At 31.8% G+C, this 24742-nt stretch overlaps 1 protein-coding gene across 2 annotated transcripts in view; it reads left to right on the forward strand.

Annotated features, from left to right (window-relative positions):
- The first annotated feature begins 13747 nt into the window (after positions 1 to 13747).
- The window catches only part of LOC126750216 (uncharacterized), a 303441-nt gene continuing 292446 nt past the window's right edge, over positions 13748 to 24742 (forward strand). For both annotated transcript variants that reach the window (XM_050459759.1, XM_050459760.1), the window contains exon 1: positions 13748 to 14290. In XM_050459759.1, coding sequence (XP_050315716.1) covers positions 14100 to 14290 — 191 coding nt within the window. In that variant the 5' untranslated portion in view covers positions 13748 to 14099. The remainder of the gene's footprint in view (positions 14291 to 24742) is intronic.

Consider the following 24742-nt stretch of genomic DNA (forward strand, 5'->3'; position numbering starts at 1 on the left):
AGATGCGATTTAAATCCAGACCGTAATCAAACTTATAGTCAGAAGCCTTGCTGATAGGTTGCCTGTATGTAGTTTCAAAATACCTAGCAAATAAGTTTACAATATCTTAGCTATTGTTGTGATTCCCATAACAATTAAATGCGTCTGAAGCGCCCATAATGGACCGATCTTATGACAACTGACTATACGGAGACCTGCTCTGTAACCACATCCTCATCGCCCGTACTCAATTTATCGATTAAGCTTGTCGACCTAATTATCTCAGGGGGTACACGCACCGCTCTGAAAATGCGTTTTCTGGTGCATTTCGTAGCAGTCTATTTTTAACCATTTACAATCGAAATCAATTTCGAATCGAACAAGTGAAACTTTTAAACATTATATGATAATTTAAAGTTAAAAGTATAGTGTTTTATTTTTGTACCAATTGCTGGGTTGCTCAAATATCCCTGTAAGATCTGGATATCCTAGGAAAAAAAACAAATTATACAGTCCACACTTGGTAAGGTGATTCCACGTGCCTTAAAACTACGACAGGAGGGAAAAGCTATCGACCCTCCCGTTCAACCATTACCAGCAACCTCGGCTTCCATATGCATGTATGAATCAGACCTACGCAAATCTATTGATGTGTTTCCAAAATGAAGAAGGATAATGAGAAATTTCAATATTTAATCTTTCAATATATGACCTAAAACATTCGTCGAGAAGAGTTTTACATTTATTCCTCAAATTTGAAAAATTAACATAATTCATTGGATCCTTACTATTTTTGAATTTAGCGTGAGCAATCTTTTTTTGAATAACAAAATTCTGCAATTTTCTACTAAACCAAGTGGGAAAATTAGATGATTTAAATTGTTTAATTAGAATAAACATCACAATAGCAAAATAAAGAGCATTGTAAAAAATATCAATGCATTTATTAATATCTTTATGATTAAAAGCAGTATTTTAATTCATGCTAGCAAGATAATTATTGTGGCAATTTTGTTAATGGCAACAAAATCATAATAATAAACATCATACTTAAGATTTAAACCACTATTATTAGGAATACTTATTTCATAAGCAGGATGGTGGTTTGATGCCGGTGATAAATTTTCAGTGGCATATATAACTTCAACATTTGACAAACTTGAGAAAAACAGATCAAGAAATGTACCAAACAAATTTGGCAAGCCATTCACCTGATTAAGATTAAGATAGTTACAACAACTACATAGCACATTTGCAGATGATATAGACTCAGCCGTCTCAACACGAAGTCGGTTCACAGAATTCCTCCATACTGCGCATGTGGCAGATTAAAATCACCGCACAATAGAATTAGATTAAATCACCGCTTCAATCCTGACGGAAAATATTGAAGTGAACTTTAACTCCGAGTCCAGAAAATCTTCATTCAACCAAGACTCTACCAAAATTAAAACATTATATATGCAACTGTTGACAGCATTTCGCAGATCAGCTATTTTAGTTCACAAACCACCAGCTTTATGAAATTATACATTTAGTTTTTTGAAGTTTGCTTAATAACATTATTCTTCTTTTATTGGACCACCTTAGGAATGCCATTAAAATATTGTATGTATAAGTTATTTTCTGTCCGTGAGCCCAGAGTAAGTTCCTCATAAGCATTTTTTATTTGCTTACGTTGAATAGGTGTTAGGTCCGCTTTTATTTTAATTTGACAATTATCAAATTATTTACGATTTTTAAAACAGAGGATGCCAGCTCACTATTAAGGAAAACCACTCTTAAAGGTCTCAATTTCTTTTTGCTCAATTTGCCTAGACGATAGGCTTTAAAACTTGGACAGGTAATATTTAGTCTTAGAAAACACTCAGTTACATACTTCTTGTCGTGATCTAAACGAACTTTGGATTCTTCAGCATTACTCTCAGGGACATCATAAAAAATAACATTCCTGGATCCGGAAGCTCTATCGTGCATTTTCCTCGTAAATCTCTGTAGGGGTCTGCTCAGCAGTCATGTTAGTCTTACTTACCCCCTGAGATTTTAATTGATCCAACTCATACTTGAGGTCTTTGACCTCAGATCTAAGCTCAGGTACATGTTGACATGTCAACTTAGTGTTCTGATCATTAATAGCATTAAATATTTAATGTGATCAAAACAATATCCGACATCTCAATATTCTGTTTGTTTACTAGACGATCATGAATTTCTAGGATAACTTTTTGGGTATCACACACACAGTGGCTCTTTTTATATCTTAATATAGAGAATATATTAATATATTAGTTTTTTTTTTAGTAAATAAATTGCACTTTCATTCTGTATTTAACTAATCTACTGTTATTGACTATTGTGTTTATTTTTATTGACATTTTATACATCATGATGTATATTGACCAGGTACATTGTTTTTGTACAGTTTTGCATGTATTTATTTTGTTTGTATATTTATTTTTATTTTTATTTTGTGTATTTTGTTTTGTTTTGTTTTTATATGTTTTTTTTTATTAGCTTTGTCTACAAAATTTTGTAGTTTTTTGACAATAAAGCATATGATTAATTGATTGATTGATTTCTCTCCTAACTTCGAAAAATCGTCAGCTTTTTCAGCGAATTCAGATGATCCTGAGCACTGTTCGAAGCATACGGCTGCGAACACCTTTACGGGCTGTAACGAAATCGCTGTTGACGATCGCAGGCGACGGCAACAAGTCGGACTGATTTATTAGACCAGAGTCAGACCTTACTCGACCCGACAAAGATGCCTGCTGATCCTGAACCTGATCCAGGTCACTTAACAGATTGGATGGCGCCAACGATGCACGGCACCTAACCTTAACGGCGGCACATTTTTTTCAACGGCAACACCAACTGTGTGAACCAGTCATCCAACTCAAGGATGTGAATAAAACTTTTCCTTTATATAAGAGCTAGTTATAGCATTGTGGGAGTTATAGCCGTTTATATTCTTTAACCTTTAATAATTCAATCATTCTTTTACCTCTCCAAATAACAGTTTAAAAAACTGTTATTTGGAGAGGTTTGCAGTCATCTCAAATCAGTTTAGGTAGTTATTATACAGGATGTAGACAACCAACGTCACAGTCTGTAACTTCTTTATTTTAAAATATAACATTTTTCAAGAAAATGTATTTTTAATAGTTATAGGACCACTACCCAAAATTACTTAAAAAAACTACCCCCGACTTAAGATTATTGGATGGTCGTTGATAAACAATATCCTTTAAACAACCCCAGACAAAAATATTCATTGAGGTCATATTTGAAGAGCGGGCTGGCCACCTAATAGGACCCCTATTTCAAATCTACCTTTGAGGAAATCTATTGTCTAAATAATATGTAATTTTATAGGTATTATAGGGTGGAGCGCCATCTTGTTTTTAAAGCATTAATTTGCACTCTTAAATAGGCACGTCTTCTAATAGTTCACAGTGAATTTTTAAGAAAATTTAAATACCGCTCTGAAGTACCGCACCTTCATAAAATGTCCAAATACACCGGCCCACACGTTTATGTCAATTATAGTTTGAAAACGAGTTTCCATTATCCATCGGGGATTGTTGTCAGACCAATAATGTGCACCATGTCTATTAACTATCTCATTATTATGGAATCTACTTTCATCAGTCCAACAGATTTGTGACAAGATTTCGGGAAGGTGAATGAAAACCTGAAGGGATGCAATAAACTCTAACCTTCGTTGGTAATCAGTAGGGTGAAGTCCTTATACTGGGTGGATTTTAAAAGGGCGATGTTGGTGTTGTCGAAGAATTCGCTGAATGGACTTTTTACAATATTACATTCTCTCGCGTTAGTGCGAATGAAAACATGTGGACTTACTGCAACATAAGCTAACATAGATATAATATTTTTCCCATTTCTTGTTGCCATTTGATGATAAGAATATTTTAAATTTGGAAATAATCCGGTTTGCATTTTTTTCTCCACTCTTGAAAACGACTTATATGAGGGTATAGGACGGTTAGGAAAACGTTTTCGATAAACCTTTTCTGCTTCACGACAATTTTTTCTACCTAAGAACCATATCGACATATTCATTTGGAGTAAAAAGTTGCGGCGTTATGCAAGATAATAGCAAAACTAAAAAGCGAAAACTATGAAACTAAAATGTGTTACAAAAACAGTACAAAACTATATAAAACTACTATCTCAAACTATACAAAAAGGCAACAAAACTGAATATTAAAAATAACAGAATAACAAAACAGGTATTTTCGATTAAAAGAATGCTTGTACTTTGCCATAGAAATTTTTTTTATAGCATTTAAAAATACTTTATATCTAAATATTTTATCCTGAAGACCAGCATAAATCATTTCTTTACAGATTCAAAAATACGTGTCCATAGCACTTAAAGCGTTTATGGCAAATACTCATGTTCTTTTTAACTTGTTTGAACTACTTAAATAAAATACTAATAAGTTGAAGATTTGCCCAAGTTTGTAACAAAGGCATGAGTGAACTAATAAGAAAATTAATAAAAGATATTCTGTGCCTTACGTTGATGTTAACACATGATTTTTTATGAAATTGAATTAATAATTTAAGAAGCATTCCAAACATCAGAGGAAATTATGGTGGTGCCATTTGAAAAAAAAAGTTGGGGTGTTTTTTAGGGGATGAATTTATCGGGCTAGTTTTTTAAAGTAATTTTGGGTAGTGGTCCTATAACTATTAAAAATACATTTTCTTAAAAAAAATTATATTTAAAAATAAAAAAAATATAGCCTGTGACGTTGATTGTGGGACACCTTGTATATTATAGGAAAAGGTTTTATCCAAATCCTTTGAAAGTTATAGGTAGTTAATTTTCTTTTTTTTTTCAACAATACAATAGCTTTTTAACAAAAAACTTTCATTTGTAGAGGTTTTGTAAACACCATAAAGCAACTTAGTTATTAATATATTATTATTATCTGGACAAAAAATAAATAAAATTTTCCTGCCTTTTTGATATCTTTAACATTTGACATTTTAATTACTTTAAAAGAAAACTTAGTTTGTATAGGTTTGTAACCATCATAAATCGTTTTAGTTATTCATTAATATATGGACCAAAAAATTTTCCCGTTATTCCCTGGAATTTTAATTCCAGGAGATACGGGCATTTTGTCGATTAAATAATAGCGGTCGCGGACTATAAATAGGTTTTTATCAAATATGTCGTCTGTCATCTTTTATTTTATAATATTAGTATTTTATTAAAGCCATATTTTAGCGAGTAAGCACCTGTGCCGAATATACATACAGTGAACATGCGCCCTACACACGATCCTTGAGACTCTCGACACGACCACATGATAATCGAAACCTCATGTAATTAATTAACTTCGTAAATATGTTTATTTGTAGTTTAGTTTATGATTAAACAATTAAAGTAAACTGTGAGTGTGCCTTACTTGCTCTCCGCAACGGCCACATTGGTGACCCCGACGACAGTAAAAGAGCAAAGTGCCCGCTTAGGTTATGCGACCTTGTGCCTAAGTTTCTTTAGTGCTTTGACCGATTTTTCGCTTCGTTTACGGACCTAACATTCACGAAAGAACGACATTATGCCTGACACAGATCAACCATTGTCATCTCAAGCCTCTGCTGTGCCCGTCCAAGCTGATGACTTGTCTATAATAGCTCGGGTAGGAATAAAAGCACCAGAATTCTGGCGTTCAGAACCGGAGCTGTGGTGGGTTTCTCCGATTAGAAGCACAGTTTCGACAAGCTAAAATAACCGCAGACAATTTCAAATTCGACCATACGGTGGCTAGTTTAAATAGCGAGGTTCTTTCTGAGGTGGCAGACCTTCTAAGAAATCCAACAACAGGTAGGACCTATGAAGCATTTCCGGACATGGGTTCCTATACTCAAATAGATTCTTCTGTTGCACTGAACAAGCCTCAGAAGTTTGATCCCATAGTTCTGAAACACCCTGTATAATTTGATCTCTATAGTGACAGAACCCTGTGTTAAAAATTTTCGCAGGGCAAAGCCACAATCCAGATTCCACAAAGACTTTATCAATACAGTTTCGTCCTCTAGTTGGCTAAAATATAAGATGTCCGAAAGTTAGCTAATCTAATTTTCAACATCTTAAGCATACAAATTTCACACTTAGTCGGTAATCAGCATAAGGTACATTGAAATCTAAGTTTTAAAACATATTTTCTTTTGTTTAATGTTTTCATGAATTCCAAGTATCTGTGTCAAGAGAGCAAAAATAGAGATATTAAAACGTCAAAATAATTGTAAAAGTGAAATAAAATACTCTGCTTGATCATTGAATAAAATTAAATAAAACTGCTTTCATCCTTTGAACCTTGTGAAAAAACTGCCCTTTATTTTAACTTATCATTCATACCGAAGTCTGGCTAATTCTCAGAATTAGAACTTCTATTGATAAGAGATTCTTGACCTGAAATAATTAAAAAAAAAATATTGCTGCCTTAGGCCTATTACAATATTGCGGTATCGGATTGTGGGGTAATTTCAAGTTTTATTATTTAATAAATACAACTTTGCATAAATCATTTATTTTTTATCTTCAACATGTGATCCTCCATTTTTAATACACACACGGGCCCTATTTCTTACGTCGGTGTTGGTCAGCCTTATCGCCATTTCTTCTTTCATTGCGTTGAATGCCTGTTGATTCTGTCAGCCAACCCTCCGCTTGTTCCTATGTCTCTTGTTAAGAAGCTCTTTAGAAAGGGCTAAGGAAAGATTTTGCCCTTGCCGATCCAATCCTCTGGAAAATAGTAGTTCAAGTAATTCCTGACGGCCAAGCCCCAATGCGCTCCATCTAAATGCTCCGATAGCTCTGCCCACACGTTGATAGAAGACATACTTTCAAATGAATTTTATTTGTTCCAGTGCAAATTTGCTCCAAGGCCATTCGTGGACGTTTCTAATACCCTCCCTCAAACATTTTTTTTTGTCTTTCCACAAAATATTTTTTAAGAGCAACCAGTATTCGATGTCCATATTCATCAAAAAGTGGCAAAAATGCATTCTTCTTGTAAGCACTATGCTACCGTACCATATAAGGGATACTTTCCATTTTACTAGATATATTTGCTCGCCAATTTCTACATCATGATTAGTTGTTGCCAATTGTAACTTTATTAAGCGGACGAAGGGTGTTTTGAAACACGCTGCCATGTGGTAATATTCGTGAAGACAACGTCTGCATACTGCTCATTGATAACTGCCATTTCACAATAATGCCCAATAAAAGTGCAGATCAGGTATAAAATGGAAAAAGCTTAATTATATATACTTTCATTTAAATGAGCTGCCCCACAGAAGAAGCCTTATTCTAAGAACCCTTATAGGGAGTCCAGTCATTTTTCTTTACCTGCCTGTACTATCCCACAATAGAGGCTCTAATTCTGAGATTTGGCCAAAAGATAAAGAGTGAAGATAAAATAAAAACAGTAACTAGGCGTATTTTTAAAAAGGTTCGAATGATAAAAGCAATTTCCTTGATTTTATTCAAGAATCAAACAAATCATTTTATTTCAACTCTACGATTATTTTTTTAATTTACATTTCAATGTCTCTATTTTTCCTCTCAATTAACACAGATGTTTAAAATTCATGATGTTTAATTAAATGAATATTAGAAAAACTAAAACAAACTTTGAAACTAAAATATCAATTACAATTTGCGCTATATTACCTATTATATTACCTTACCATAAGGGCGGTGATTTGAATCAGGTTTACAATTATTATCGTTTAATCTCGATTCCCTCTATATTCTCTAAGGCATTAGAGACACTGATGAAGACCAGAATTCGGACTCTTTTGCCTTAAGATTTTATCCACTAGTAAGTTTGGATTCTAAAAAGCCAAAGGAACGCACGATGCTATATGTAGGTTCTTGAATGCATGTCTAGATGCTGGGATGTCGACAGCTGCAGTGTTTTGTAAACTGTGAAAAAGCGTTTGATTATGTGGATCATGGGATACTGTTGTCAAAGTCCCAGGAATAGCGTTGGGGCCTCTTTTGTTCTTACTTTACATCAATAACTTATACTTTCTCCAATTTTGCGGCTAGTTAGTTTTATTTGCAAATGATACTACAATTTCATGGAATCTTGTAATGATTAGAGAATAGTGTGCTTTAAACTGACTTATTTTTAATGCTAAAAAAATCTGTCATTTAAAAATTTTCGTTTTGGGTTTTGAGTGAGGAATCTTATGTTTGATGACGGACACCTCTGCAGAATAAATATGGTTGTAGGTTCTTTAGGAATCATTCTGAATCTAGCATCCAAGTTATCTTCGAGCTGATTTGTCCTCAAGGATGTGAAACATGAGCTTGGGAAGGATGTAGCCCGTTCGGTGTTTTTTGCCTTGATAGAATGACATATAATATATGGTTTGGCGTTCTGGGGTTGGGCTGGCAAAACTCTATTAAATACAGGGTGTTAGAGAATAAATTGCTGATCCTTAAGAATGTTAATTAGTATTAAGCTAACTAATTACTCACTTTGCTAAAGGATTAATTACTTAAGGATTAATAACAGGAGAGTTCAAATAAATCTATGTTCTAAACTCATTAACTTTTGAGCTAAAGCGTGTCGAAAGTTCTCCCTTAGAAACAAATTTATGAGACTCTGTGTGAAATTTTTAAAAACTATTTAATATTAAAGTACGTTTACAAACTTTTAGAGTTAGCGTCGTTATACTGTAATGGTAAAATAATGTATCGGGTGTACAACTAAGAGAGGTCGCCGGCCATATCTGAGTAACTAATCATCGCAGAGCGTAGGGAAAAACATATTTCTTATAAAAGCAGCAAGGAGAAATTGCTGAAAATTATTTACAAGTTTGTACGATGACCGCTAGGGGGCGTAATACATCATTGAAATAGAAAAAATTGGTTTTATTGAAAATATTCAAAATGAATCCTAGAGAAGAATAATGCCATTTTAAAGTAATATAAATTCTTAAAATTTTTTATTTCAAACTTTTTTTTCAAATCTGTCAAATAATACGTGGGGGAAGGGTTGAATATTTATATCTAAAATTATTGATTACTTTTGATTGGCTTAAGGAATTTTAACGAGCTTACTTTTGTTTTAAAATGTAATTATTCGGCTTTTATGTGGTGTAATTACTTAGTTGTTTTAGTTGTTTTGTTGAGCGCTAGAGGGCGGTTTGTTTTAATTTGGAGTTTTTCAGCGATTTTCTGGTAAATATTAAATACAATGATGTAATTTTTTACATTTAGGCTAAAAGAGCATGAAAAAACATAAAAACTGGCGCAAACCGCAACTTAATATCTTATTTTATTCCGAAATTATAAATTAAAATATTTTTGAACAATGAAATCCGTCGCCGCGCTGGCATTATTGCGTCACGGGTTAGTAGTAAGCTTTGGAAATAAATGAATTTGATAAATATTTTCAGGGCCATGATAAAACGTTTATGATCGATGTCAAATGTAACACCGAAGACAGTTTTTGAAATCATTTAAGTTTTTAAAAATGCCAAACGTAATTCCAAACGACATAGCTTTTGATATGTTAGCAGTGTATTTTGAGTTAATGCAAAATGCACGCATTGCAGCCTGTATATATGTCCAAAGACATCCTGACAGAAGACACTATAGTCATAGAGTCTTTACCGGTTTAGCTACCAGGCTAAGAAATACTGGAAGTATTCGCGGCAATATTCATCGAAGACGAAGGCGAGGGCGCATAGAGGCAAACGTTATAAATGTTTTGGCATATATGGAAATAAACCCTCACATAAGCATCAGAAATATTTCTAGGGAATTGGGAATATCCCACGGTACAGTAGAAAATATTCTGAAAAAGCACAGGTACCTATTTTTATATGTTATAATACTAATAAGCATCCTAAATATCTTATATTTGTTTTTTTATTTAGACTTCATCCATATTACGTAGTTCTGCACCAGGCGCTTCTCGAAAAAGACTTTGATAACAGACTTAATTTCTGTCATTGGCTGTTGAACATGGTTGGAGAAGATACCCGATTTATCTCGAAGATATTATGGACGGACGAGGCATCATTTAGCAGTGATGGTGGTGTAAGCCTGCATAATCTGTATTATTGGGCAGAAGAAAATCCCTTTCACAAAAAACACTTTCTGGTAATGTGTATTTAAATTTTTTGCAAAATGATCTCCCGGGGCTACTGGAAGATGTTGATTTGGAAACAAGAGGGCAAATAATTTTCCAACATGATGGTTGCCCTGCACATTTTTCGGTTCAAGTTCGTCAATACTTAACCAGGCAGTATCGTTTGTGGATAGGAAGAGGAAGTATATTTCCTTGGCCTGCTTGATCTCCAGATCTGACTGTCCTAGATTTTTATCTGCGGGGAAGGATTAAAGATTTAGTTTTTGCCACCTCACCCACAACACAGAACGACATGCAGGACCGAATACACAATGCAATAAATTCCTTACCCACAGTAGAAATCTAGACAGCGGTTCTGTCAACGACACAACGACTTCGACTATGTATTGAAAATGAAGGAAAACAGTTTGAGCATCTAGGACCCCATTAAAAATATAAAACAATTTATTTATTACAAAAATTTGAGTTATGGAGTTTTTTCTATTGTTCAAAAACATTTTAATTAATAATTTCGGAATAAAATAAGATATCGAGTTGCGGTTTGTGCCAGTTTTAATGATTTTTCAGCTCTTTTAGACTAAATGAAAAAAATTACATTGTTGTATTTAATATTTGCCAGAAAATCGCCGAAAAGTCCAAAATAACACAATAAGTAATTATACCACATAAAAGCCTGATAATTACCCTTGAAAACAAAAGCAAGCTCGTTAAAATTGGTTACGCCAATCAAAAGTTATCAACAATTTTACATATAAATATTCAACCCTTCCCCCACCTATTATTTGACAGATTAAAAAAAAAGTTTGAAATTAAAAATGTTTAGAATTTATCATACTTCAAAATGGCATCATTCTTCTCCAGGATTCACTTTAAATATTTTCAATAAAACCATTTTTTTCTATTTCAATGTTGTATTACGCCCCCTAGCGGCCATCGTATGAACTTATAAATAATTTCCAACGATTTCTGTTTGCCGCTTTTATCAGAAATATTTTTTTCCCTACGCTGTGGGATGACTAGTTACTGAGATATGGCCGGCGACCTCTCTTAGTTGTACACCCGGTACATATGTTGATCTTTTTACATATGCTTATAAAATAAATCTATCTATAAATTTTAAAATATTTAGTCTTCGTTCTTGTACGGACGCCACTGTAAAAAAAATTAAAAAATCTTCTACATCAAACTCTAGATAAAGCTCTTGATAGTTGAAGTTAATGAAGTTATGATGAAGAAAGGATTTTTTTCTTAATATTTTAACAACCTGTAGTCAAAAATGAAATGTTTGGTTTTTTTCTTCTTAAAATCACCTCAGGATTACCACCCTTAAGGATCAGTATCTTATTTTGTAACACCTTGTAAATTATTTTTGTTACAAAAGAAGCCGTTAGGCATCTCTTTCCTCTGATTTAAGAGCTTCATGTATAACTATATATTTATTATATTATATAACTATATATTTATTATATATTTATATATTTATTATTTAACTTGGAAACATCGGTGCTGATTCACAAGTGTCTTAGGTCTCCTTAAAAAATTCCACGTTACCCGTCAGTTGAACGACTTTCCCCTCCCCATACCTACTAGTTCTCTTAACAGGTACATATTGATTTATCTGAGCCGAAAAATCTATAACCATGCTTCATAAGAAATTTCTTGACCTGAAATCATTTTAAAAAAAATATTGCTGCCTTAGGCTTATTACAATTAATTTAAGAGTATCTATTCTGCTTAATATTTAGTTTTATGAATTTTTTTTGGACTTCTTGTATTACATTTGTATGGTGATTTGGATTTTTGTTTACTGTTAACACGTTTTATGTATTTACCTCATATTTTATGCTTATTTTTAAGAATAATTTGTAAGTTTTCTGTAATTGTAACATTGCTCGTACACAAGATTTATAGATATCTTCCGTAATATGTCCACATTATTATTATTATATTATTACATAACATTTACAAAACATTTTATACCAAGATATTTTGAGCTCTTTTATGAATAATTTCTCTCAGCAACAACATGGATTTCTACCAGATGCTTCAACTGTCACCAACCTCAGCACTTTGACTGAGGCAGCTGCCAATCCAGTAGATGGCCAAGAGCAGCTAGATGTTGTCTTGACAGATTGTGCAAAGGCTTTTGATCGGGTTGACCATGGGCTGTTGGTGAATAAGTTGGGTAAATTTGGTTTCTCGCTGAAAGCATGTAGGTTTATGGTATCTTATCTTACCGGAAGGCCTCAGCAAGTTAAAGTTGGTAAAAAATTGTCAAAAATATATATAGTAACATCTGGGGTGCCTCAGGGCAGTAACCTTGGGCCTCTCTTATTTCTAATTTTTCTGAACGATTTGCCAAACTGTATAAAGCATGCTAGATGTCTCGTGTTTGCTGATGATTTTAAATTATTTATGCACATAACATCTCTTATTGATTGTCTTGAGCTGCAAATTGATTTGAACTTGGTGGCCCAGTGGTTCAGAGAAAATAAAATGTCATTAAATATAGATAAATGTCAAATTCTAACCTTTACAAGAAAAATGCAATTTATAAATTTTGATTAGAAAATTGATAACTTATCGTTAACTAGGAAAAGTAAATTTAGGGATCTTGGAGTTTGTTTTCAAACAAATCTCAAATTTAAGCAACACTATGAAACTATTGTAAACAAAGCATATAAGCTTTTTAGTTTTGTAATAAGAAATACAAAACATTTTAAAGAAATAAAATCAATAATAATTCTGTACAACTCACTGGTCAGACCGATCTTGAAGTATGCCTCAGTTATCTGGGCACCTAAAGCAATGGTGCATATTAATATGATTGAAAGGGTCCAAAAAAGATTTTTAAGATACCTGTACTTAAGAGCACATAATGCATATCCTTATATGATCTCCTATAATAGTATGCTAATTGAATTTAAAATGGTATACGATTGAGTGTTAGGCGTAATATGCATGATGTCTTATTTATTTACTACATAACTAACAACTTAAAATATAAGAACTGTTCTTTAATTAATCATTTATCATTTGCTGTTCCTAAAATCAATTTGAGAATAAGAAATAACAATCTTTTCCAGTGCTCACCCTCAAGTTGTTTGCCATTTAATAGAATGATGCAAGAATATAATAATTATATACAAAAATATGATATAGATCTCTTTAATATTAGTATTCGCCAAATTAAGACTGATTTTGTATCCTTATCTGATTAATCATTTACTTGTTAATCTGTCCTTTTTGTTTTTGATTTTTAATTGTAAGTAGGTGTATTTTATTAAATGTTATTAGTTTTAGTGTAGGTTTAGTTTCATCATTATTATTGGTTTTCCTTTTTTTTCTGCAAGCCAGTAAGCACTCCCACATATAATTACATTTCAAATGTGTTTGTAAGAGTATAAATAAATTAATAAATTACTATTTGTGAATTAATAAATTACTATATAAAGTTTGAAATTTCGGTATTTATTGGAAAAATCCAAAGTTACGTTTAAAAACAGACTGACCTATGCATGTTTGGACCTTAGTGAAATTCAAACCACACTATCGCGTCAGTTGTCAATGTCAGTCAACTTGTGACAGTGACGTTTTGCAAGACGAACTTATCAACTCAAAATTTGAAATAAACAAAGATGTTGTCAAATTTCCATTACATTATTTCGCTTCACATGGAAGAATTACTTTAAGAATCCATTTTCCACGAAATTCCCGCAAATCTGGCAAGGCGGCATCGAATTTACTAGGAAAAAGTGATCTCTGTTGAGGTTGGTGGGGAGGGAAGATAAGGGGAAAACAGCAGGCAGCTCGCCGTCTATCGTCGTCCATTGGAAACCAGCTGATTCCAGTTGACAATACTGAAAATGTTCCGGTTTTTCGCTGATTTTCTTGCCGGAAAACTGTGTAAAACGTATACAAACGTATCGGGAAGTAACTAAACTAATAGCAGGACACCGGACTATAATGGACAGCGAACCATGGTCGCCGAATTACCAACAATCTGTGAGGGCCAGCCTTGAAAGAAACAGTAGGAACAAAAGCGACCCGAATGCTGAAAATGAACCACATAACTCAAAAATTAAGGAGGATCCCGATGCCAAAACGATATTCCCGCAGATTAAAAACGAATTTATGCCCAGCAGTTTTGTCATTAGGTTTGTATAGAACCAGATTTCCTTTTTGATTGGCAGTTATATTTTTAGCACAAGTGATTACTTATATACAGTTTAAATAAACAAACAGATCTTGTTTAGCATGCAATGGTTTAATACTTAAATAATTTACTTTTAATTATTAATTTTTTGCATTTAATTGACTTAAATTTCAAGATTGAAGGCAATTCAAGCAAAAGTACAGCACTAGAAAAGAGTTGTTAAACATTATAGTCTAAAAAAATAGAAATCAACCAATTTAATGCTATGAATGCTATTGATCAAGCCATTGATATTCTAGCCAATCATACTTTAAGCTGTTAGGGTAAGACATCTTTTATCATTTTAATTATTTGTCAAATAATAATTCAATTCAAAGAAGTTTTTTCTTTCAAAGATACAAATTATCTTATGCCGATAAAGCCAAAATACATATAAATAATAAAATGCCTTAACTAAAACCTTTTTTAATGAAATAAAACAAATAAAATTTCATATTTATTCATTTGTTATACCTATCAACAGGTATGAAGCCACTAAATGTGGGTTTATCAATTCAGTACAGTATGCAGTAGAAGTAACATGTAAGAAGTAAGCTCCATGCAGTAAGGATCCTGCGAATTCAAAATATAAAAACATAAGAAGTAAAAAAACAGCAAAATTCATCCTGTCTCTCTTTCTGAATATTTTCCTCTCTGAAATCCCTACTAGCCCTTTTGATTGGTTATATTGGCAAACATTGACAAACTTAAGACTCCATAAGAAGTATGATGCAAGAAATGAAATTGAAACATTTCATGCATCTTACGTCTTACAGTCTTACAGCTTGCAGCATATAGCAAAATATAAATAGCTCTATTTGAATATTGGTAGTTTATTTTCCCCACATCATATGTCTTACTTCTTACTGCTTACCATACAGAATCTGTGAACCAGGCTTATAAGAGACTAATAAGATACCATTAAATATACCATAATATGAAGTAAATTGTAAAAGTAATATTAAAACAAGTCAATACTCAATACACATTATAACACAGAAATTACATACATTAAACAAATACAATAATAAATACCTAACATGTTACTGCTTAGTTCAGTTTTGTTTCGGTTTATTTAGTATTATTGTTTTAATGTTTTATTATTGTTAAGGTTAAAATATTCACAAAATGGAAGATAAAGAAATTTTACAAAAGTTAGTTGATGAATAAGGCAGTTAAAATACTTTTGGGTGGCAAGTGTTTATTTTGTTTAAAACATAAAGTTACAGAGCAAGAATTTGACATTGTTTTTCAGTATATTAAAGTTTTTCAGTATGTTAAAAGAGAGTATCAAAATATTTTAAATCTTCTTTTACTCAGAGACAGTCTATCAAAAATTTCTAACAAATAATCATTATATGTGTGTGTGCTGTGATCAGCCTCTCTGGGAATTTACCAAATTTCCTAAAATACATGCACTTCAAAAACCTCCTTTAAACCCCTTTAATCATTCCTACCTAGACACTGTACTGGGGATACCAAATAAGGAAACCCATATTCCAAGATTGGCAAAACTTATCTATCAAAAAAGATGAAGACTCACTTCATCACTTAGCTTCTTGGTAGTTTTAGCAATAAAGCCAGAGATTTTTGGCACATTTTCTAATTTAAATAAAATGTGTTCAGAAAATGTAAGGATAGGGTCAAAAATTACTTCTAGATCCTCTGCTGGGATATTTCTGGAAGTTGTTTAGGTGTAATTAAAAATTATAAGATTACTATTTAGGGTGAATGAGATACACACACACTTGCTGACACACCAGCTCACAACATTACAAAAATCATTCACTCATGGAATCTGAAGACAACATTTAAAATTGTTGGCAAATATTAATCCCTTTGAACACCAGAAGTAGGTAGTTTAAGACAATGAATTGGACATGACATGACAAGACATGACTTGGAACCTTTCATTTTAACATAGTAAGATCTACAACTACATTTAACATACATTTAAGTGTGACAAAGATTTTAAAGTTTCACATTTCTCCCTATCAAATACTTATTCCATATCTCTATAGATAAAAGCAACCTGGGATTTTCCATTGATAGCTTCATGAACATATTGACAGATTGAGGTAAAATTAATTTTTTTTGGCAAGAAACCATGTTGACATAAAGGAATGGAACCAGACATTTCATCAAACCGCTGCTCAAAGAGAATAAATTTAGAGACTTTAGAAATAGAGTGTGCTCATAATTTGTGATCTCATAATATTAGTGTGTCAATAGTTATTAATTTCATTTCTACAGCCATATTTGCATACAGGAATTATTTTAGCAATTTTCCACCTATTTGGATTTATTGACATTCTGAGAATAAAATTAAAAAGATATGTTAGTGGTCTTAATAAATGATCATGGCAACCCTTTAGTACATAAGATGGAATGCCATCTGGACCAATAGCCTTGTTCCCTTTAATTTGGTTAATGGATTTTAAAATTGTGTCCTCATAGATCAGCCAACAACAAAAAAGTTATATGGGATTTTAAATGACAAGTAAGTTACTTTGTTATTATTGATATAAAAACATTTGTGAAACCTGCAATTTCTTGAGAAATTTATTCTGATCTTATTCTTATTCTGATGTCAAATGTCATTTCTCCCTGATATCTGGTGAATCTTTCCAGAATTTCAAAAGTTGACCAAGAAGACCAAAAAATGTTTTCTTAGTAGTAAATACATAACCTAGTTTCCTCATCCATTAGGTAGTTGTAGGCATAATAAAATAAAATTATCTACATATTAAAACCTACATGTATATTTATTACATATTTTTCTACATATTTTTTTATTTGTAAGATATGGCGATGCCTATATTTGAAAAAGTTGCCTTTTCAAACTGCTGATTACTGCGCAAAATCTGGGTTTGGTGTGACCTTATCTTAGGCTGCCCAACAAGGCATGAATATTTAAAAAAAAACATTTTTCCAAATTTCTATGCAGCTCTTCGCTTATTTCCTTTTAAAATTTTATTGAAACTACTTTTTTAAAAGAAAATAACCCAGAACTCACAATGTGGAGGTGGCTACAACTCGAGTCTTCAAGCCATGAAACAGCATACACTTTCATAATATATTGCCTTAAAATTTTAAGATTTGTTGATGGATTTTCGGTACCAACATATAATCTCAAAATTCGATTGGCTGTAGTTAACCACCTGAAATGATTCAATTTTCCTGGTCCTCTCTGCAACAAACTCAAAGAAATGTTGAAATTGCAGTACAGATTTCATAAAGGTATTGCTGGTTGGTAATAAGTTCACTTGGAGTAATTGCAGGCAAAGTAGTTTCGATTTTTTCAAACTTTTTAACAGGCATTTTTTCACAGTTTTCCAAATGTTTTCCTATTTCGCAGCTATATCCTTTAGGCCCAATAGTACCGCCGTCCAAATTTTGCAGTAAATGACGCAAAGGAAGTTCGTTTGCATGTAACAAACAAACGAACCATTGTAAAGGTCGTCCAAGAGAAACTTCAATTTGTCTCAATATTCCATTTTTTACACCAGTATTGACTACTGTACCATCCCATCCAATAGCCTGAAGTTTAGAAAGATCCATGTTTTTCTTTAGGAATTCTAAAATGCTTTTTTTGATATTGGTCGAATGACCAGAAGTTGGAGTTACATGACCTAAATACGTGGATCCTGGTTCCGATACTAGTACAATATGCTCTTCTATTAAGGTTTTTCTTGAACATGTATTTTCGCCTTTGACTTGAATTATTGTTTGGGCTTTCTGTCCGTCAAAATATAAACCATATAATGGAAATGATATTTCCTTATCTTTTCTTTTTAGGTCACTACGCGCTTTTGTTCTCTCTCTTCTTATTTTGCTTCGATCGACGATCTTGGAGGGGTCTTCTTTGGTTAAAATTCCCATATCTGTCAGAGCTGCATTTACAATAACTGCAGCAGATCTATCGGATACGCCTGTTCTATCGCAAGCTTGCGCTAAACTTGGAAGTTTTAGTCTCATTTGAGAAGTTAAGGGGCAGCTTTCTTCTATAGACTGTTACGGGCCTGCGTAATATAGAAAACCAATTTTCAAGGTCATTTGGGCAGCCAAAGGTGACGTCGTAGAAATCTGAAATTTTGCACACCGATTTGTAATAACAAAATGCAACTTTTCCGCATATAGGCATTTTAAGTTTCAAAATTTTTTTTTTTCGCTCCACCCTAATGTATATACTACATGTGTGCAGGTTTATTCACAAAATACAACATGGAATATTATGACTTGGATATATTTGGATTCTACATCTTAAATAAAGATTAGGCTTAACCATTTAAGTTTTGAAACATTCAACAAAAATTCCTTAATAGGTGTTTTCTATAATTTCTCTGAGGAGCACTGAACTATTAAATGATACATTTCATTTGTAAAAGAGTTCTTGGAGGACACTCAATATGACTACCCATTCCCTTCCTATCCATTGGTTGTCATAATTAATATTTGACAAATTCTCTAACTCTGTGGTGGAAATGTGCTTCATCCATTTGAAGCCACATAGTCCTTCGAAGGCATAGAGGAATATTCTCCAATAATACTGGAAAACTATTACCTAAGATAAAAAATCTTATCTGATTTAAATTTGCATAAAAAAAGAGGACCAATTACAAATTCCTCTCCAAACATTAACAGACCATTTATGTTAATTATGGACTACTTGATTATGTGGATTGGAATTGGTGTAATGATTAAATTTATGTCTCTTAAAGGAGCCATTATTGTGTAAAGTGTTCATCAGTAAACAGAACATTAATTAAAAAATCACTAAAATCAAATCTTATCCAAAACCCACATAAAAAATTCAACTTTTGTATTAAAACCATTTCTTGAAAGTTCTTGGAGATTATAAATGTTATAGGGATGAAAGTAATTTCAATTTAGTAACCTAGAAACACTTGCTTGATTAAATTTTCTGCATTTTGGTTTTCATGTCAATTCATTTTTCTCTAGGGAAAACTTCCATTTTCAATAAAGTAATTTAAGCAAAAAAAAAACAATTAACAGCTTCAATCATTAAACAAGAACTTAAAAAAATCATTAAGTAAGTGACAAATATATTATAAACAACATGATCTGCCAACCTGTCATCGCCTACTCGATGAGTAAAATCAATAGCAAAAAAATTAACATTTGAACATGTATTTCATAAAATCTAATCTTATAAAAATGTGAAAGTTTAGATATTGGAAGACCTTAAATTTGAAAAAGGATTCATTGTCTTGTAAATATAATAATTTAAACCTAATTTTTGAACCCAGTATAAAATAGTAACTGTTTTACAAATAGAATGTAAAATGTAATAATTGAATGTTCCCTAATGCAAATATGGTAAAAGAGAAAACACAAAATATTTTGAAAACTTTAATGTTTAGGCTGTGTAAACCTTAACAAAATCTACCTTTATTTATGACATAGAATATAAAAATCAAATAACATATAGAGTCTTGCATTAAAAAAAAACATAACTTTGATATGTTTATGCACTTTAAAACACCCGGCATGCCATAAGAATCATTTTAGAAGATTCTTTTGGAAGGCCTCTGATATCCCCTATTTAAAAAAAAAAATTCCTGTAGTTTAAGCCAGAATATTCCCTGTCATATATCGTGAGTAACCATGTATATACTATACTTTTGTTTAAAAGCAAACCATCTAAATAAGCATCTAAATAACTTAAAAAAAAAACAAAAATCATGAAAAACAAAAGAGAGGAATGTATTTCCAACAGGTTTCATTATGGCATTTTGATTTTCCAAAATGGAAAATCAAAATGCTTTTCTTCTATTCTTAAACAGACTATCTATATACATACTACTGCATCACCTATTTACTTTATACTTTTTCTAATGGATCTTAAACTGTCAACAAAAATGTAAATTATTATTAATATAATTCTGACACATTATATTAATAGGAGATTTAAACAAAATATTAGTCCTAGCGGAATTTACATAAAATAATCTAAAATGCCTAGAGTTTATTCTTGGTACCCAAAAATTTAATCCAGCTAAAAGGGTGGGACAGTCAACTTGTTATAAATAAGGTAATATAAGAATTTTATGGAAAGAATTTCTCTTCTTTTTGCTAAGGGTATAATGTTAAATTTATTTAAGTATAATTGACTATCCAAACCTCTGGCTGGAAAGACACCTTCCTCTCTAAACCAGAGATATTTTAATTATTAATATTTTTAAAATGCCGACAGTTTCGATAAATAAAACCCAACAATTTGGCCGAGTCAGAAACTATTTTTGCTACATGCTTGGCGAAACTTAATTTCACATCATAAGTAATTCCCAGATCAATCGCCTCATCTACTCTGGCTAACACATTATTTGCTCCATAGTCAAAATAGTTTTCTAGAAAATGAGAGAATAGAGCATTTATTAACATTTAAATATAGTCTATTGACATTGCACCAATTCTCTACTTTATTAAGATTTACCTGAAGGAATTCGCAATCGTCTTCAGTATGTATTTTTGTGAACAATTTTATATCATCCGCAAACAGTAAATTCTGACAAGACAGTAATTTGGCAAGATCGTTTATAAATAATAAAAAGAGAAGCGGGCCCAAATTAGATCCTTGCGGAACTCCCGAGCACACTTCATATATAGGAGACTTAAAGCCTTCACATTCAACAAATTGTTTACAACCTGGTAAGCAAGATTTTATTAAAGCAACTAAATCCTTAGAAAAACTAAAAAATGTTAGCTTATGAAGAAGTATAAAGTGGTCAATTTGGTCAAAAGCTTTGCAGAAATCAAGGTATATTAAATCAACCTGACCTCTATTATTATCCAAATGCTGACACAAATACTCATTTAAGCAAGCCAGGTTTACTATAGAGGAGCGATTTTTGACGAAACCAAATTGATTAGGTGCTATGTCTAATTTGACATGGGCATTTATTCTATTATCAAGAACTATTTCAAAAAGTTTGGCGAAATTACATAAGATAGATATAGCTCTATAATTTTGAATATCGTTCTTCGGTCCCTTTTTGAGTATTGGGGATATTCTTGCAGTCTTCCATTTATCCGGAAATACTGTTGAAGACCAGAAAAGATTAAATATGTGAGCAATAGGCCCTGACCAAACGCGAATACAATCTTTAACGACAAGACTTGGTACTCCATCGGTACCGGAGGTCAATCTACTTTTTAGTTTATTAGATGAGAAAATAAATTTATTTCAAAATTCTCTCCAAAATTGTTGGAAATCTTTCATTATATAATATATATATCTAATATATATATCTAATATATATATCTTTCATTATATTTCATTATAGTATTATGTACTTTTGTGGTTCCTAATTGATACAAAAAACATTGCAATAACTAGTATTTTTAAGACATTTAGAAACTAGTGATAAAAATGTCATTTTTATACATATATATTTTTATACAAATATAAAATGGGGTGTAATAAACTAGGCAAGAGGTTTCATACTAGAGTGTTTCTGTATTTCCTGTGAATCAATGTTCGAATTGAATCAATGTCCAAAATAAATATTGAAGGCAATGTTAATACTTTTCAGACAAGAAATAGAGGCCAATATGACTCTAGATTTAGCATTATATTTTATCTTAGGGCTATGTTTTGTAGAACAAATAATATCCATAAAATTTGTCTTACATTAGGTAATCATCCACTACCAACTCCATTTCAACCATATTTTAAAAACATCAATTTACAAAATACATGTTTCAATTCACAATGTTAAGATTCGGACACACTCTATTGTGTGTGTATATAATTAACCCAGTCGGTCCTGTTTTAACCTCTTTCAGGTCTGATAATGCTCTAAGGAGCGAAACACGTGTCACCACTTTGACTCCTAAAATAAAATTTTCAAGACTTTGTGTTGTTGTCTTTTGATTTACACTCTATTGAAGTAATTTTATTTGTATAAAGGAAATCCTACACTTTGTTTTATACAGGGTGTTTCATTAAGCGTGGATCGCGGCTATATTTTGAAAACTGACAATCTGACAGGATTGGAATTTCCTTGACATTATAAAAGTGGCCAAGAGAAAATGTTAGAAATTATTTTTCAGCTTAAAATTTGGCCACAAGGCTGTAATTAAAAATGTATTAATTCAATTCTAATTTTCTCTGGAAAGTGTCAGCCTAAGGCTCCTTTTTTAGCATAATTAAAAACCTTGGAACATTTTCCATCATTTTGGTCAAAGACTCATTGGCATACTCACCTTCATAAAGTAGGGGAAAGTAGTGAAAGTGTAATTGTTTAAATGGCTATAATTTTTTTAAAGACTTATCCGATTTTGTTCAATTTGGGCTTGTTTTTAAAGTAAAATGTAAGTACTGTTAAATACTGTATCCAGTCATACGCGAAAGTCTTTAGTAAAATTGGTAGGAGGCGTCACTTCAAATAGAAACTGTTACTTTCATTTTTTCCACAAAAATTTAAATAGCACAGTATAATTTTTATAGCAGAATGGGAAAGTAGATTAAATTTATTAGAAAAACATGAAAACCGCAGTCGGATATCTTTTTTACTTTTTTAGTTATTACCGAATAAAATTTAATTTTTGACGCCTAATACTCAATTGGCATTAATAATTATTATCCCTTCTCAATTTATTTGGGCATCGGATTAATCTAAATTATGGAAAAATAACAACATTTCTAAAAAAAGAGCTAAAGTTAATAAAAAAAAATTAATTTAAGCTTCATAATCCCAATCTAATTAAAATTATGTGAGGTAAATATATATAGCCATGGAAAATCATCGGCAGGTTTCCATGGAGATAAACAAATGAAATAATTTATTTTTGACACTTCACATTTTTGCATTTTTCATTAGTTTTAAATTGGTTTAATTCAAATTCATCATTTTAATTCGCCTTTGTTATATTTTTGTGAAATGATTTACACCAGTGCCTAGGCTTATGTCATGTTCACCGCATATTTTCAGTATTTGGAAAATGCTCCATTATAATAGGAAAGTATTTTGACGACTGACAATAGATTTAAGAACAACGGGAAGCGTACATCCCCTTCTTGTACTAATTAAAAGTCGTCCGGTAAGAAACCGTAAAGATAATGTTATAAACGTTTTTGCATACATTGAAGCTGTACCGTATTTTAAGCACGAGAGAAATTTCACTTGATCTAGGACTTGACCATTATTATTGGCTTAGAGAAATCTCCAGTTCCTCTTTCAAATTTTATGGACTGCTGAAGCTAGTTTTTCTAGTTGCATGTATTGTATCCTGGGAAAACCCTCACTGGATGCGGCAACTAGATCATCAAAACAGGTGGCGTATAAAAGTCTGGTGCGGAGTGTTGGGAAATAGAATTAGTGCCAAATGTATGGGATCATGATGATGGTTGTCCATCACCTTATTCTTCTAAGAGCACCTGATTTTCAAGAGTTACCCAGATCGTTTGATTGGAAGGGGTAGTTTGTTACCATGGCCACCAATCTAACAGTGTTAGACTAGTACTTTAGTTCTTAGTTTGAATACATTTATTTACTCATTTTTTTCTGCTCTTTTGATTTGAATTAATTCCTGATTCTTAGTCTTGATTTTTTTTAAATTTATTTTCTCAAACTGACTACTTTTTTTATTATATAGAAATGCTTTTATAGTTTAGTTACATGGATCTAATACAGTTCATGCATTCGTACTTGTACATTTATATATTTAATTGATTTTCCGGTAACTGGGTGTTTGTAACTTGTTGGAAATAAAGCTTTTTATGTCATATGTAGTATATGGGGATGAATTGAGGACATTCTGTACAAAACTCAGAATTTATGATAGAGCATTTTCAAAATGCTCTATATTTTCTGAAACAGCTGTTACCGTTTGTAGGAAAAAATCAAGAACTTTATTTACTGGGTGAATACTTTGAACATTTGAGTAGTTTATTTTTCGTTAAAGTTTTTGTTCTTTGATTATAACCGGTTGGCCTTCAAAGAGGCTTTAAATTTTTTTGGATTATTATGTTTAAATTAAATTATCTTTTTATTATCATAACCTCACAATTTTTAGAAATTTTATTATTTTTACATAATTTGATATAATAAATAAAAGAATCCCAATGATTATTAATGCCAATTGACATACCCATATTAAGCATCAAAAATGTTTATTTCGGTAATAACTTGAAAAGTAAAAAAGATATGTGACTGCAGTTTTCAGGTTTTTATCTAGTAAATTTAGTGGTGTACTTTTCGATTCTGCTATCAAAATTATACCGTACCACTTAAGTTTTTGTGGAAAAATCAAAGTAAACGTTTTTAATTTAACTATGACGCCTCCTATCAATTTTATTAAAAGTTTTCGCATACTAATGGTCCCAGTATTTGAAAGTACTTACATTTCACTTTTAAACAAATCCAAATTGAGCAAAGACCGCTCACCA

Source organism: Anthonomus grandis, chromosome 2 (assembly GCF_022605725.1).
Source record: "Anthonomus grandis grandis chromosome 2, icAntGran1.3, whole genome shotgun sequence".
Taxonomy (NCBI): Eukaryota; Metazoa; Arthropoda; class Insecta; order Coleoptera; family Curculionidae; genus Anthonomus; species Anthonomus grandis.